Source organism: Ascidiella aspersa, chromosome 2 (assembly GCF_963924565.1).
Source record: "Ascidiella aspersa chromosome 2, kaAscAspe10.2, whole genome shotgun sequence".
Classification (NCBI taxonomy): domain Eukaryota; kingdom Metazoa; phylum Chordata; class Ascidiacea; order Phlebobranchia; family Ascidiidae; genus Ascidiella; species Ascidiella aspersa.
The window spans coordinates 29762775-29777464 of NC_139448.1; the positions used below are offsets into that span (position 1 = coordinate 29762775).

The window sequence follows — 14690 nt, forward strand, 5'->3', positions numbered from 1 at the left end:
TAGTTTTAAAAAATGTAAATCTTACTAAGGCAGGTATTTTGGCCTTTATCCCTGGAATTATCAAATTTTATTTTATGTTAAGGTCTTCATTATTTTAATAATTCCAACTTCTAATTTAATTCAAAAAAATCTATAGTTGTTCATGTCTTTAGAACTTGCTCATAATTTACACTCAGGTCATATATTTATAACTATATGCTAATTTTACGCGAAACTTTGCTGCTGCGTCGTTTTAAGTGTTATTGTCTAGGCCAGTGTTTTCCAAACTTTTTTATTCTGTGGCCCAAATTTTGTTTATAAAACAGTTCGCGGCCCAGCACCATGTGTCGTAAACCTTTCTTGTACGACCTTTACCCCATTTTCCAAATAAGAAATATCGCCCTGGTTAATATATAAAGGGAAATTAATTCTAACAATAACTGAATAATCCTTTTTACCTTTTATCAATAGACTGAATTTGAAAAGTGAATTGCCGTGTTAACTGCGTAGCAAAAAAAACATAAGTGAGATGCCAACTGACTCTTCGAGGCGGCAATGTATTTAGTATCTTTCATTCGTAATTTTGTGACAAATATTTTCAGCTTTTTCTATATTTCTCTACACACGCGATGACTAGTGCACATCGAATAAGACCAGTTTTACCAATAAGAATTTTGTTTCCACTTGATTCTAATTATATTTAAGAAGTCAGTAAAGGCGAAATGCGTTTGTTTCGTTTAAACTTGAGCGTTTTCGTTTGAGTAGTTCTATGGCCACTAAACATGGTTTTGTGGTCCACTACTGGGCCATTGCCCACAGTTTGGGAACCACTGGTCAAGGCTAATAATAATTTAAGGTTTTGAGCGATTTCCAAATTCGGATTCCCACGAATAGCAAGAACCAAATAGTTAACAAATGCTTCAGTATTTTTTATAGGATTGCAGGAGTTCAACAGAAAGCTTTTCAGCATGGTACATCCAGATTTTTCAGAATTTTTATTTGCAAACTCCTTATTTTTCCTAAAGGATCGAAACCCTTTACATTTTACAGCGAAAATGCTTTTAGATGTCTGCTTTTCTGCTCGCATTTGTTGAAGTGTAGTTAAAGTCTTTTGCACAACCCACAGATAAGGCCGTCGCTATCTGACTAAGAATTCTTTTTTTACATTAGCCTTTGCTGAAAATGAATGGTAACATTTAGGTATTTCTAGACAGACAAGTGGATCACTAAAAATGTGTGGTGGATCACTTCGTGACCCGCGGGTCAGTGGTTCGCCATCCCTGGTCTAGGCCTACTATTTAAGGCGTAATTGTGGCATTAAGCGTTAAAGGCTAACAAACGTGTGGCTTAAACAGCCAATCCCAAAGCAGGACTGGGACGGTTCTAAAAGCAACACGCTATTATGTCAACTTAACTTTTTGGTGTTAGCTTTTTACTGACATGGCACGACCACGTTTACTGTACGAAAACTATATTGCAAATTAATTGACAAGAATACTGTTGATGTGATTGTTATAGAACGGTGTGCAACGGGCTAATTATTGTTAATCAGCCAAGCACTACATAAAGTTATGAGTTTCATACAATAAACGCTAAGAAATAGAAAGGCAGAAAACAATTGGTTTCGAAATCAATAAGTTGTGAATAACTGTGGCAATTTTCTTTGAAAGGCTACATATACTGTACAACAGGGGTCGGCAACCATTTTCTAGTCGCGTGCTTAAACCAAACTCTGAAAGGTCTCTGCGGGCCGCACAAAATGTTAACTAAGAATTATGTTATTAAAATGTTAGAACAACTGTAAATCAGGCGGGCCTTGGATATTTTTGGCACTTAAAAACGTGTTTAGTTACTTTTAAAGAGGCAGTAAAGTATTGGCGCAGAGCGGAACAAAAAGGGTTTATTTGGTTTAAAATTCGAGTCCACACGTCGTTATTCATATTGAAAAGTGTAAAAAAACACTTTGAGAAAACGCGATAACCTAAATGGTTAATCTAGTTCGGTGTTTGTTAACCTATTTAACTCCGGGCGCACCTGACGAGCGAAGCGAGCGCGATTTTTTGGAGGTTATACCAGCATTTCTTGTAAGTTTTTATTACATTTCAAAAATAAAAATTAAAAATGTATGTCCAATATTTTTGAATACCGTACGTTTTCCGTTTGTACACGACGCACTTTGGCGCTTGGCAGTCAGTCTTCCACAGCGCAAGAAGCGCTAATCTAGTTCAAATGACAACATCATAACGTAAACAAACCTGATGTATAAAGCTCGTTGACGCAAAGCGCGAAATTGTTTTACATATATTTAAAATAGTCAAACAGTATGAAAAATAGACTTGTGTCTAGTTTGTTAAAGAGGCTGTTGGTCGGATAAATTGTGTACCTTGCGATCCTTGTGTACCTTGCGATACTTGTGTACCTTGCGATACTTGTGTACCTTGCGATCCTAGCGATCCTTGCGATCTTAGTTTAGATGCACCGTGCGTAAATTGTTGTTCGTAAGTTCTTGTATGAGAATAGAGCATGTGGAAGAAGTGAGTTGTTAAGTGAAAGGTTGTTAAGGTCTTATTGTGGCAATTTAGGTCTTATTCCGACGAGATTAGTCCTATTTTGGTTATATTCCGAACTGTGCTTTAACGTGACGTCGGATTGTTTTGAATTCGGTCTCATGATTGTAGTCCTGTCGCATAGCACAGCAGGCTCTATGGAAATCCCCCTTTGAAAAAGTTGTTTCTCGATGGCTGACATACCCATATGCACTTATAAGTGCCTTCATTTTAGGTTTATGCAGCTTTAAAGCAAATCACGCTGGAGACCAACTGCATTTGGAACATAAGTGCAAAAGTTTGCCGTTTATCGTAATGTTTATTGCAATGGTGGAATATCAGAGTTTAGAACCGCAATATGGCGTGGTTGATAGACGGCACAAACCGATTTACCAGAATTATTTCTGACAAAATAAAGTTTTTAAGTCAGCAACTGTAAGCTCGTATATGTTTAAAGTTATGTTTAATTGCACACTCTAGCAATGTAAAAACAATGCTGCGCATCAATCAAGTTAAACTGTTAAAAATTAACCAAATTGGGTACGGCGTTGCCTGACGGAGTGGCGGTAGAAAAAAATTTGACGTCATTGCGGACATAGTATGGCAAGAATACACAATGAATTAACGCGTTGTACTGTATATTGAATTGAGTTCAAATGACAGTGACAAACCTATACAGCAAAAGTTTATATGCAGCATATACGTGGTTATGTTGCCGTATTCAGTCAATTCCTGGTTATGTAGCATTTATTTAATATTAGTTGACAACTCTTACTAGCCTATAGTTATTGACTTTGTCACGGATGTACGTGTGCAACTGTGCATGTGTATAAGGCATTTAGCTTAAAGAGCAAAAGTCTAATAATATTCGCGGCACATTTTTCTTAAACGACAGTTTCATAATTTGCCAATCGCTGTTAATAGCCCACATAGCAAGGCAATAGGTAAATGCACTTTTATCAGATTTCTAATGGTGTATATTCAAGTTTCTCATGCTTGCTTGCACGTAAGGCGGAATGTAAATAGCTCATTCAACACAATAACAATATTTTATAATTGTATGAGAAATTAGGAAAAAGGTTGTTCTTACTGCTTATTAAACATCTGTACTCTGTTTAAAATGAATCTCAGAAAGGTTGTTAAAGTACCCGAACACTCCAGAAACCTTTTGGAGGAACTTAAAAAGTAAGGATTTCAACAAACTGGTTGTCCTCTAACACTTCTTGTAGCTGTAACAGTGTGGTTTTATTACCGTCCATTAGGGATGACCGATAATATCGCCTCGGAAGCTAAACCTGATAGGCTGATGCCAGGTGATAGCATCGGTGCCGATCCGATACCAAATTGTAAATTATTTTAGGAAATGCAAACTGAATATCTAAAAATGAAGATATCTACTCGCCCTTATATACGTTAATGACGACAATGACTTCAAATGGTAGCAATATTCTTTAGTTTAGACTTCCTTGTCTGAGTCAAACGCAGTCATTTATAAGTTCTAGTTATTAATAGAGAAATATATTTCGCCAATCCGGCATCATCATCTCTGAAAAAAATACAAAACAATACAAACACGTAAACCAGATGGTAGAAATTAAAAGTAACAGGAAAATAATAGAACCAAGAGCAACGAACTACGTGATTACCTACTCACAACGAAATACGCGAGTACCTACTCATTTGGGCGAAATATATTTCTCTATTAATAACTAGAACTTATAAATGACTGATTTTGATTCAGACAAGAAAGTCTAAAGGTATATTGCATTTTAGGAACTTGATAGTATTTTATTTTAAAGCAATGAGTTGCGTTGCAATGCAGTAATTTCTATTTTAAAGAAAAATTTATAAAAAAAAATATATCAGCTTAGCAACTGTAGGTAAATAACCTTAACAACGCTGAGCAATTTGTGCCTCATAACCGGGAAGATCACCTTTGAGCCTTTTATTATTATCATCTAGGAGGCGCGCCGTTCTTGCAATTTTATGCAACAAAGTGGCGCACCAAAGTTACGTTAAAGAAACGCGAAAACAGTGTGTTTATTTTGTTTAAATGCGTAAAAGGCAGCGTACACGGCTGTATAACTTACTGTCAACGGCCTCAGGTTGTGCACCGCTGTTCTACACTTTGTTGTCAAGTGCTTCTACACATGTGCTTACAAATAAAATATGGAGGACTGCTGTTATCGTTTTAGTATAGGTAAAAATTGTTATTGCCAGGCATAATATAAATTAAAATAAAACAGCTCCTCCGGAAATTTAATTTCCTTCTCATCGTTTCCATGACTTTTTAAGCCGCCTTGTTTGGGGTGAATCACGACGTCTTAATTACCAGAGAAGCTGTTTTTTTTATTTGCTATATCGACATGCTCTTAACAAACGTGCCTTACTCATTTTCAAGTTTTTGAGAAAAATACAAAAAATAGGGCATTTTTATCAATAAATACATTTTTTCAACAAATATAAACATAAATATGTCACATAGTAAATAAAAAAACAAATCTGTGATTCGTAATTGCTGTTACGTCGTGCCGAACGGTGACTTGGGCAAAAATATTACCATAGCTTTTGTGTGACCTAGGCATTTACACTAGTACTGACCTTAGCATTAATACTAGGCAAATATGAAATAATAATTTGTTGTGCTTTTTAAACAACCTCTAAGCTTAACAATGTGGTAGATTCTTAAAATAATAACGTGTGCACTGAGGAAAGACGTGCTTAATAGACTGAAGTTATTGAACTTTAAGTAACTCCAATCAAAATTCTTAAAGCTATCGTGCATCACTTGCTATAAATCCATCATAAGGTTTTGGCCTAATTCTTGCGCTTTTTGATAACAACAACATGACCATGTGAACGTTCATTGTTCTTTGTGTGCACTCCGCAGGCAGAGAGAAACGAACGTGCTTTGTGACATCACTATCAAGGTGAAGAATCGCGAGTTTAATGCTCACCGCAACGTGCTGGCGGCATCTAGTGACTACTTCAGGAAGATGTTCACCGTGGAGGTAAACAATAAAAATCAATGTTGTCAACAAGTCATTTCGAAATTATTAATTTTCAGTCTAGTCATATGTGGAATAAATCCTAGTCAAGTATTTTTGTTTTGTATTTTTTTGTAGAGTAAGTAAAAAAATATTAATTTAGTTATAGTAAAGATGAATAAAAGTACCACTAAATATTTAATTTTTTCGAAAGCATTTCCTAACTTCCAAGAGACATCAGAATCATTAATGGAGATTTTTAGTTTGGGGTGTAATCGTGAAATGAAGAAGGATGTCAGTGGTTATGACGTCTCAGTTACGTCAAAAAACAAGTAAAATGAGACTTGAGTTTATCAAATTACTGAGCTGCATCCTTCACCTTGATTCATTTCCTTTTCTTGAATGAATATCGTTTTATTACAAAGATAAATTCAGTCAAAATATTCAGATGAAGGAGAAGTACGACAGGGTGGTGGAGCTCCGTGACGTCACTCCTGGTGCGGTGGAGGAAATCTTCCAATTTTTCTACACCGAGCAAATCGAGCTCACCAACGAAAACGTCAACGACATTTTGCACGCCACCTCGGTCATGCAGATTTCAAGTAAAAGCACTTTGAGAAAAAATAGATTACCATACCTTTAAAAATAATTCTTCACAAGACTGTATGTTTGCAGGATTTAAGTAAGTAAATGCAGCAAAACATTAAAAAATATATTTTTGTCGCATTACTACGTGATCTGTATATTAAATCATGTAAATGGAAGGGCTAGGTGACGGATTGTAAAGCAATCTTTTATGAAACATTTTAGCTGCAATGCTCGACACTTGTTTTATTTAAATAGTTTTCGTCGAGTTATTTTATTCGAATACCTTATACTTCGGGATAAAGTATGTGTGGTAAGGGATAAGCGACGATCCAAGTCCCAGTCTAGTCATGGTCGTATCATTTAGGTAATTGTACTCAAAAAGTAACGCTAAATTCTTAAAAACAATTAATATGATGCATTTCAAACACTCACAAACAAACTTATAGCAAGAACACTGTTTACACATGTTGACTAAAAGAAAATATGCTAATTTTACTAACCTTTTTAGGTCCTATAGCCATTTGTTGAGACAAGTAAACCTAAATTAAATTATTTTTTTTTTATTGTTGAAAGTCTATTGTTTATGCACTTAATGGTAACATTTCATTCAACAAAAACACGTTGTTCCTATAGTCAAGGTAGCCTACTTTTTTCATTTGAACAAAGTCGAGTCAAGTCAGTTTCGAACACTAAATGACACTTTATAGCAGGATGGGCAATTATTTTGTGCCGCAGGCCGCATGAGAAACTTGAAATGTTGTGGTTGGCCGGGTCAAAAATAAAATCTGAAACACACGTAATAGGACGTCATACTCTGACGGTATAAAAAAATAAGCTAACTAATTTTTTATTACGTTTGGAGTTGTGTGTAAATGAACAATTTAAGTCGAATTCAAAGAAGCCTATAAAACGCCGTGCGAAGTGCAAAAATATTGCGATTATGCTTGTTTGAAAATGCAAATTTTAATTTAGATTTAGAGGGGGACGTGAAGCATTAAGGACAGAAAAAATGTACATTGCTTGATATACTGGTGTTTATTAAGTTGTGGGGCGCGTTGACCCAAAAGTTAAGAATAAAATACGTAAAAATTTCGTACAAAAAAACTGTTCTGTTCTTTAAAAAAAACTGTTCTTTTTAAAGCATTTTAATTACCGATCTGTTACTTGCGGTACAACGGCCATATTGCAAAGATGGTATAAATCAGGAGAAACACACAACAGGACATTAACTAAATTAGGTTGACAAAATATGAATCGCTATATTTCAAAGTTTAGAAAACGGTAGGTATTTCGTACATATTTTAAAGACGGAATACTTTCGACGCGCAAAAAATCGCGTGGAACATACGAGAAAGATAAGAGATTAGCGCGAAAATAATTTCCGTTTTACTATTTAAAACAAAAAATCGAATTTGGTGGGGCCTTGACTAGATCAGTCAACCTTTGTTTTTGCTCAGCCTATGTATTTTAAGGAAAATATACCGCGGGCCTGATCGAACTGCTTGGCGGGCCGTATATTGCCCAGGTCTGCATTATAGTCAGGCAATTCTATTTTTTTGCTTAAAGTTTTTTTTTCCTGCAGGCCTGATGGCGATCGTCAACGAGTTTCTGACGGAAAACGTGTCGCCGCCGAACTGCCTGTGCTTGCGCGAACTCGGCCGCTTCTACTCGCTGCCGCAACTCACCGCCGAGTCGCAGCAGTGCGTAATGGACAACTTCGAGAAGGTGATCGAACAAACCGAGTTCGCTGAGATGTCGATCGAAGACGTGGAAGACGTGTTGAGGTCCGACGAGCTGAAGGTATAGGCATGAAAATACATTTCGCTAGCCCGTGCTTGACGCTACTAACCCCCCAAGGTTTGCCCTGGACAAAATCTAAAAACAGTCTTATTATAAACACAGATTTACAAACCAGTCGGCTTGTTTAATGCAACGAAAGACGCATTCAAAAAGATTAAACTGTCACTCCTCAATAAAGTATAAATTAGGTTTACACACTACCGGCGTTGTAAATTCTCTTTTGGTGATACTTCGGGGACAATCACAAAATAAATTGCTAACGGTGGTCCTTTTAATTTATAGGTAGCCTCCGAAAGCATTGTGTACCAAGCTCTGGTCAAGTGGATTAAGCATTCAGCCAATGAAAGGCGCGACTTCTTCCCGCGCTTATTCAAACACGTTCGTCTGCAACTCCTTCAAGCCGATTTTCTCTCAGATACTGTGTCACGAGAGGTATTTTAAAATAAAAGTCTAAGTTACCGTTCTGGCAGTGTTCCATTTTAATAATATATGCAGAACTATTTTAGGAACTAAGGTTATGTGGAGCAGGGCGTAATTTACTGTGGAATTGAAGTTAATCAGTTGTGACTTCTGTATTTTCAGATATTTGGTCTTTCTAAAAGTAAAAAACATTGCCCTGCTGATATTGCCGGCATTTCAAATTGCAATATTAACCTATACTATATATCATAGAAGTACCTATACCATGATCCCATTCTACACTGTCTAAGTATGGCCGTCTATTAGGAATCTATCATTGAAAGTAAGACATATTTATGTTAGTAACAAAACAAACTGCTTACTTTTTGTATTATGGATGTACAGCACTAGCAAAATATTTGAGGATGATGAGGGGTTTACGTCCAGGGTTATTTAAAATAGGCACACTTTTTACACCTTTCTGGTCGCATATTTTACCGCGTAACATGCATTCCCTCCATAGCCGTTGGTGCGAGAATTCATAGTCTGTAGAGATTTGGTTGACGAAGCCTTTCGTTTCCACTTGAATCCGAACAAGGGCAGTCTACCAAAACGCCAAAGAAGAGGAGAAAATTTTCGTAAGACACCATTTTTACTTTCTGTTTAAAACGTTATTTAGTAATACTTAACAATGGTATTTGAAACTAACAGATACCAACTGCATTGCACTGTTCAGTGCCACGAATGACATCCACATTCTCAATTTGGATTCTCGCCAATGGACCTATGTCTCTACGGTACGTTTGCTGTAGTTTTTTCTAAAGGTATATACAGAACTAATGGGAAACACTAACGTTTGGTAACTTAACCTTCGTTTTAATGTTTTGCGTGATAGGGGAATCAAGGTATTTCAAACCTCAGCGCTCTAGCTGTGAGAAATAGTGATATTTTCGTCTGTTCTGCGACTACTCAGCTTACTGCCAGAATGTTTTCGAATGGCCAATGGAAAAATGAAACCAATTTACCTAGACAAAGATGTGGAGCCGGCGCTGCGTTTGTCGACGGTAAGATCCATAAAAAATCAACTATAAGATTGAATACATTTGTCAACAATTAATTATTGAACCGTAAAATATACAATAACAACAATTGTATTCTTCGCGTGTATTATGAATCAATATCTTTGTTCAATTTCTAATTCACGACTATAAGGTGAACCCGTGATGCAGAAATATCAACAAAGGTTTAAATGAGTCAGAAACAACTTTATTCAAAACAAGAATTCTTCTCTTTATGGTAAAAATGAATAAAGAGTTATTCGAAACGTTTAAAATGATACCTACTTCTGTATGGGCTTGGATATTCTTATAAAGAATTTTGCAGTTTGGTGAAAAGAAATTGCAAAACACTCAAAAAACATACGAACTTGTTAGAAATAGGCTGCTGACAGACTGCATGCGTTTACCATTCTGTAGCCTTGGAAGATCCAGAAAATGGAACACTTTTAAGTTGTAACTGTTAAACACAAGTCGGTAATTTTTTAACTGCCGTGCAGAGGACTTCTACTTGATCGGAGGGGGATATCCGAACTCACTGTTAAATGACGTATTTCAATACAACTTTGACACAAAAGCTTGGAGGGAACACTGCAAGATGAGAACTCCGAGAACCCAAATAGCTGTAGTGGCTTTCGGCAGTAAGAACTATTTTGTTTATTGGATGTTTTGTTTGAAAATACAACTTTAAATTGTTATGCGGCCAGCCATTCGTTTTGTTTTAAAAATTGTGTCGATAATGCAAGATGCAAATGTTTAGCATAACAAATTGCTGATGCATAATTGTGCAGATGTGATTTACGTTCTTGGAGGGTACACCGCATACGCAAACAGCAACTCAGGTAAGGTACCGAGTGGTATTGTATATGCTAAAGTTTACCGAGAGACGCTGACGGGTGTGTTAATGTTTTCCGGTAGCTTTAGATACTCCTTGGGTTAAGGCACGCTTACTTTTAGCTACACTATAGTGCAGGGGTCGGCAACCTTTCGTACGCAGTGTGCCAGATTATAAAAAATGTCAAAATGTTAACAACTCGCGTGCCCAACATTTTTCTATGTTTGGTTTCGCACTGGCAATCAGGGCTGCGGAGTTGGTTAAAAACAATCCGTGTCCGACTCTGGCCGAATATGAGAATTCATCGCGTCCCGAGTCCGACTCAGCCTCTGTATTTCACCAATTTACGTAACTAAAATAAGGTGGATATTCCGCAATCCACTCATAGGGTCATGGAAAATATGTCACGAGCATATGCTATTCCACCTTAACAATGTACAGTTTGCTGCCTAAATCAGTTTCGAAATTTGGTACTGCGCATATGCCGCACACGTCGGACTCGGGTAGTTTTACCTGGTCTTACTCGACTCCCGAGTTCGACTCAGCAGCCCTGCTGTGATCTGACATCTAATTTACCTATCTTTTTGAAATATACTTCGATGCTTTTTAAGCCGATAGCCCGATACCTAGAAATGTTAGCTATAAGTTTCGCTTTTAGTTGTTTTCTCAGTCGCACAAAAGCACACGTGCTTACTTTTAATATAGAGCAGTGATCCTCAATCTTTTTGCTTGCGGATCGGTAAAATATTAAAACAATTTTTGCGGACCGATGGACCTTCAAAAATTAAAATCAACCCAAAATGTAATTATCACAAAACTATACAACTTAAAAGCAAATAACGAAAACTTTAATGTAATGAGAAATTTGCAGCTGTCTTATTGATATCACACGTGTTATACGTGGTTCTATTGAAGTTTTTCACATACAACTGATCTTAAAGTAGTTTAAGACTTAAACAAGTTGTAGCTTACTTTTAAGCAGTTGGGCACAACACTTGCAGCATTGTGACGTACGATAAAGTCCAAAGTAGAACATTAACTCTATGTTACGTCACAATGCTGCAAATTACGGAACTATATGTAAGTTCTAAATTTGATGGACAAGCCTTCAACATTTTGCTTTTTGCAATTGAGTTATAAATTTGTACTAAATCTGGCGGACCGGCGGGAAAGTTGACGCGAACCGGCGGTTGAGAACCATTGATGTAGAATGCCCTGCTTTAACGTAGTAAACGTTACGCCAAATTTGGGCCATTGTGACTTAATACGAACGGTTATTGGTTGGTAAACAAGAAGTATAATGCCCACAAAATATAATGTTAAGTACAACACAGTTAAGACACTTATTTGTGACACGAACTGGCAGTGTGTGCAACCATTTAGTTAGCGCTAGTGTTAGTGATGTAATAGTAATGTTAATGATGTGGTAGTGATGTAATGGTTGAACTTTCTTAAGGTTATATGACGTGCGATTTGGCGTGCCATGCAAAATCATCTTGCGTGCCACAAGTGGCTCGCGTGCCAGGGGTTACCCACCCCTGCTATAGTGTGTGTCATAATTACTCTAATACCGTAGCTCATATATATAAGGCTGTTTGTGGTAAATGGATTTAAGAGCATAAAAATGGTTTGTCATTTATATTTAGCTTTTTTGGTCATTTAACAAAAATTGCAGCACATTCGTCTTTTTTATTTGTTCCTATTTAATAAATAAGTTACTTTTGCAACTTAATTCCAAATTTTTTTTTTCTATTATTGTAGCCAAGTCCCTCTTATCAATCCCATTTTACCTTGCAAAGCCTTTCAGTTATGTAACGTGGCCAACATTTGTCGTATTCACATTAGTGTCAATGTAGCGTTATAAACACACCGAAATGGGTTAGATTCCTAATAAAATATAAGTGGTTTAACTGGTGCAAGTCTAAAAAAATGCAAAGTCAGCGTTTGGTATATTCGCTACAACGGCGGAAATTCTCACAGCTTGCTGTATTGTCGAGATGCTGTCCGTTGCCGAAAAGACCTGGACCCACGGCTCGAACATGAACGCCGAGAGGGCTGACTTCGGGGCAGTGCATTTCAACGGGAGGATTTACGCCTTCGGTAGGAAAACTGGATTTTGTTTTCTTTACGCTGTTCGGCATTTTGTTTTTATTTGCGCTTGCGACATCAGTCTTAGGACTTCCTTAACTTTTCTTAACGTAACTGGTTTTAAAAGTCGTCAGGAAGCCTACATCAATTTTATAACAAATTGTTTCACGTATTAGTGTACTTGGCTTCGTTTCGACATGCGAATGCCAAAACTTCCAAAAAATGCATGCCGATGCAAACCACGAGAAATATTTTGTTTAAACAGTTTAAGTTTAAGACGTGATACGTTTTGATAATTTAAAAAAGGTTGAAGACTTAAAAGTTCGGATAGTCCTAGAGTAACATCTTACATTGCGATAAAACCACCAAGGGATAATTGCCCCAAAATCGTGTTTTGAGCACGAAAAACCTTTTAATATTTTTTTTTAAATAGTTTTGCAACAAGTTAATGATATTCGATATTATTCCAATCGGCTAACTAACTCTAATAGCCTTGCATGTTTTTACTGTGCTCTCGTTTTTTTTACGTTTTCAACGTTTTTTTACGTTGTGTAAGCTACCATAAACGAATCCTGGGACGTTTTTACAGATTTTAAAAGCCTGATCCATGAGAATAAAACGCAACCGCAAAAAAATACAGAAAACGGTTATTTTAAAGCAGGGTTTCTTAACATTTTTGTATGTTTTACCTCTTAACAAAATTTAATATCAAAATTACCCCTAATATATAAAGTGGATTCATTTATTAAAAAACGAAATTAACAAATTACATCAGTTAGATACAGTGCGACGGCTGCCCTTTTTGGCAACGAGTTGTTCAATGTCTGGTAAAGTAGTAGATAATGTGCAACGAATATCACATTCAACATGTTAAGTCGGTTTCGTGCTTTAGATAGTAGGTAATGAAGAGAAGCCGCTTCACATAGGTTAGTTGAAGAAGACGGAACCAGAATATTCAGAGCTTGAATACATATCCTTGGATTTACCCTAACACGAAAAAATTCACCCCTGGGGTAAATTTACCCCAGGTTAAAAAAGTCTGCTTTAAAGATGTGTAACGCGTATTTCAGGCGGCTTGGGAAACAATAACGTCCAGCTTTCTACGGTTGAGTTTCTCGACATGGAGAGCGACGTTTGGACGACCCTAACCACCCAGATTCCAGCAGAACTCGGAGCCACTTCTGCGTGTCTGGTCGCCGGAAGGGTTGCTCTGTTGGGCAGGTGGGCTACGCGATTTATAGATCATTAATTGGAAAGTGTTTAAGCTTTGTGTTCAAAACCAGGCAAATTGAGAAAAGTAAAAAAATAAATAAAGAAAAACGGAAAGCTAGCCTGTGTAAGATCAACTGATGAACTTGTATTTTTTGAACTATAGAATTAAATGTTTACAAATAGCGCGTGAATAGAAAAAAGTATAAATAAAATGAAAAACAAACAGACAATATGTCACCGGTGTGAGGTCACGACTTCATCTTGGAATTTTTCCTTGTGATAAAATTGACCGAAATGTAATTTTTTTATTAAAATTGCTGATGGCTAACAACAATACCCCACAATGTTTAGTTGAATTTGAAAACCGTAGAAAAGTAAAAAAATGAGAAAAATACATGGTAACACTAATTATTTGAGTCTAAGTTTTTTAAATTTGAATTGAATACCTATAATAGAAGTGCCTCCTATGTGTAGTTACAGTTAATAAAAATAAGAAAAAAGGGTGAAATGGCACACTTTTGAGGTTAACTGACGACTTGCAGTTTCACTAGGCATAAAAAACGAACTTAGCTATGAATAACACCCCATTAATGTGTTGTTAAACTATTTGGAAAATTACTTGACGTTGACTTGAGTAACTGCACTGTCTTCTTTTTTAGCTCGAACAAGCTTCTGTCCTTCGATCCTTGCTCCGGCAAATGGAGGGTGGAGAGTCAGGTCCTCCCAACTGTGAAGGGGGCGCGGTTGGTTGCTATGCGACGCACCGAACAAGAAGAAGAAGAGGCTGCTTAATGAACCAATTTTTTGGCCCGTTTTGTTTATTTTGGACGTTCCAAGTTATCAAACATTTTGCTTTTTTGAGGCGTTTTTGTAGTTTGAGGCTTTTGAAAATAACCACTTTTGGGTTTTGGACGCTTTTGCATAAAAGTCTTAGTGTTTGTCTGTTTGTACTTACTGTGCGTTTTTGATTTAACAAGTTTGCAGCTCTTGTTGATGTACGTAGATATCAATGGGTAAAATACTTTATCACAGGGAACTCGCGAAATATGCTGAGCAATTTACAGAAGGCCAGCCTTAATGAACTAATACTATAAAAAAATAAATTAGCTGAAGTTTTTCGTCTTCAATAACGATCCTAATTATGCTTAAGTGTGTTCAAATCAATTGATTTTCCCTTTTAACTTTTTGGACCAAATTTGGC

At 36.6% G+C, this 14690-nt stretch overlaps 1 protein-coding gene across 1 annotated transcript; it reads left to right on the top strand.

The window, feature by feature from the left end:
• The first annotated feature begins 3603 nt into the window (after positions 1-3603).
• On the top strand, positions 3604-14281 carry LOC146164775 (kelch-like protein 12). The gene is made up of 13 exons (XM_083380826.1): positions 3604-3710; positions 5416-5536; positions 5961-6114; positions 7683-7900; positions 8183-8332; positions 8823-8937; positions 9011-9096; positions 9195-9363; positions 9855-9995; positions 10146-10196; positions 12170-12289; positions 13348-13498; positions 14149-14281. Exons 1-13 carry the CDS (start codon positions 3646-3648, stop codon positions 14279-14281), a joined length of 1674 nt encoding a protein of 557 aa, XP_083236952.1. The 5' UTR covers positions 3604-3645.
• The last annotated feature ends 409 nt before the right edge of the window (positions 14282-14690 follow it).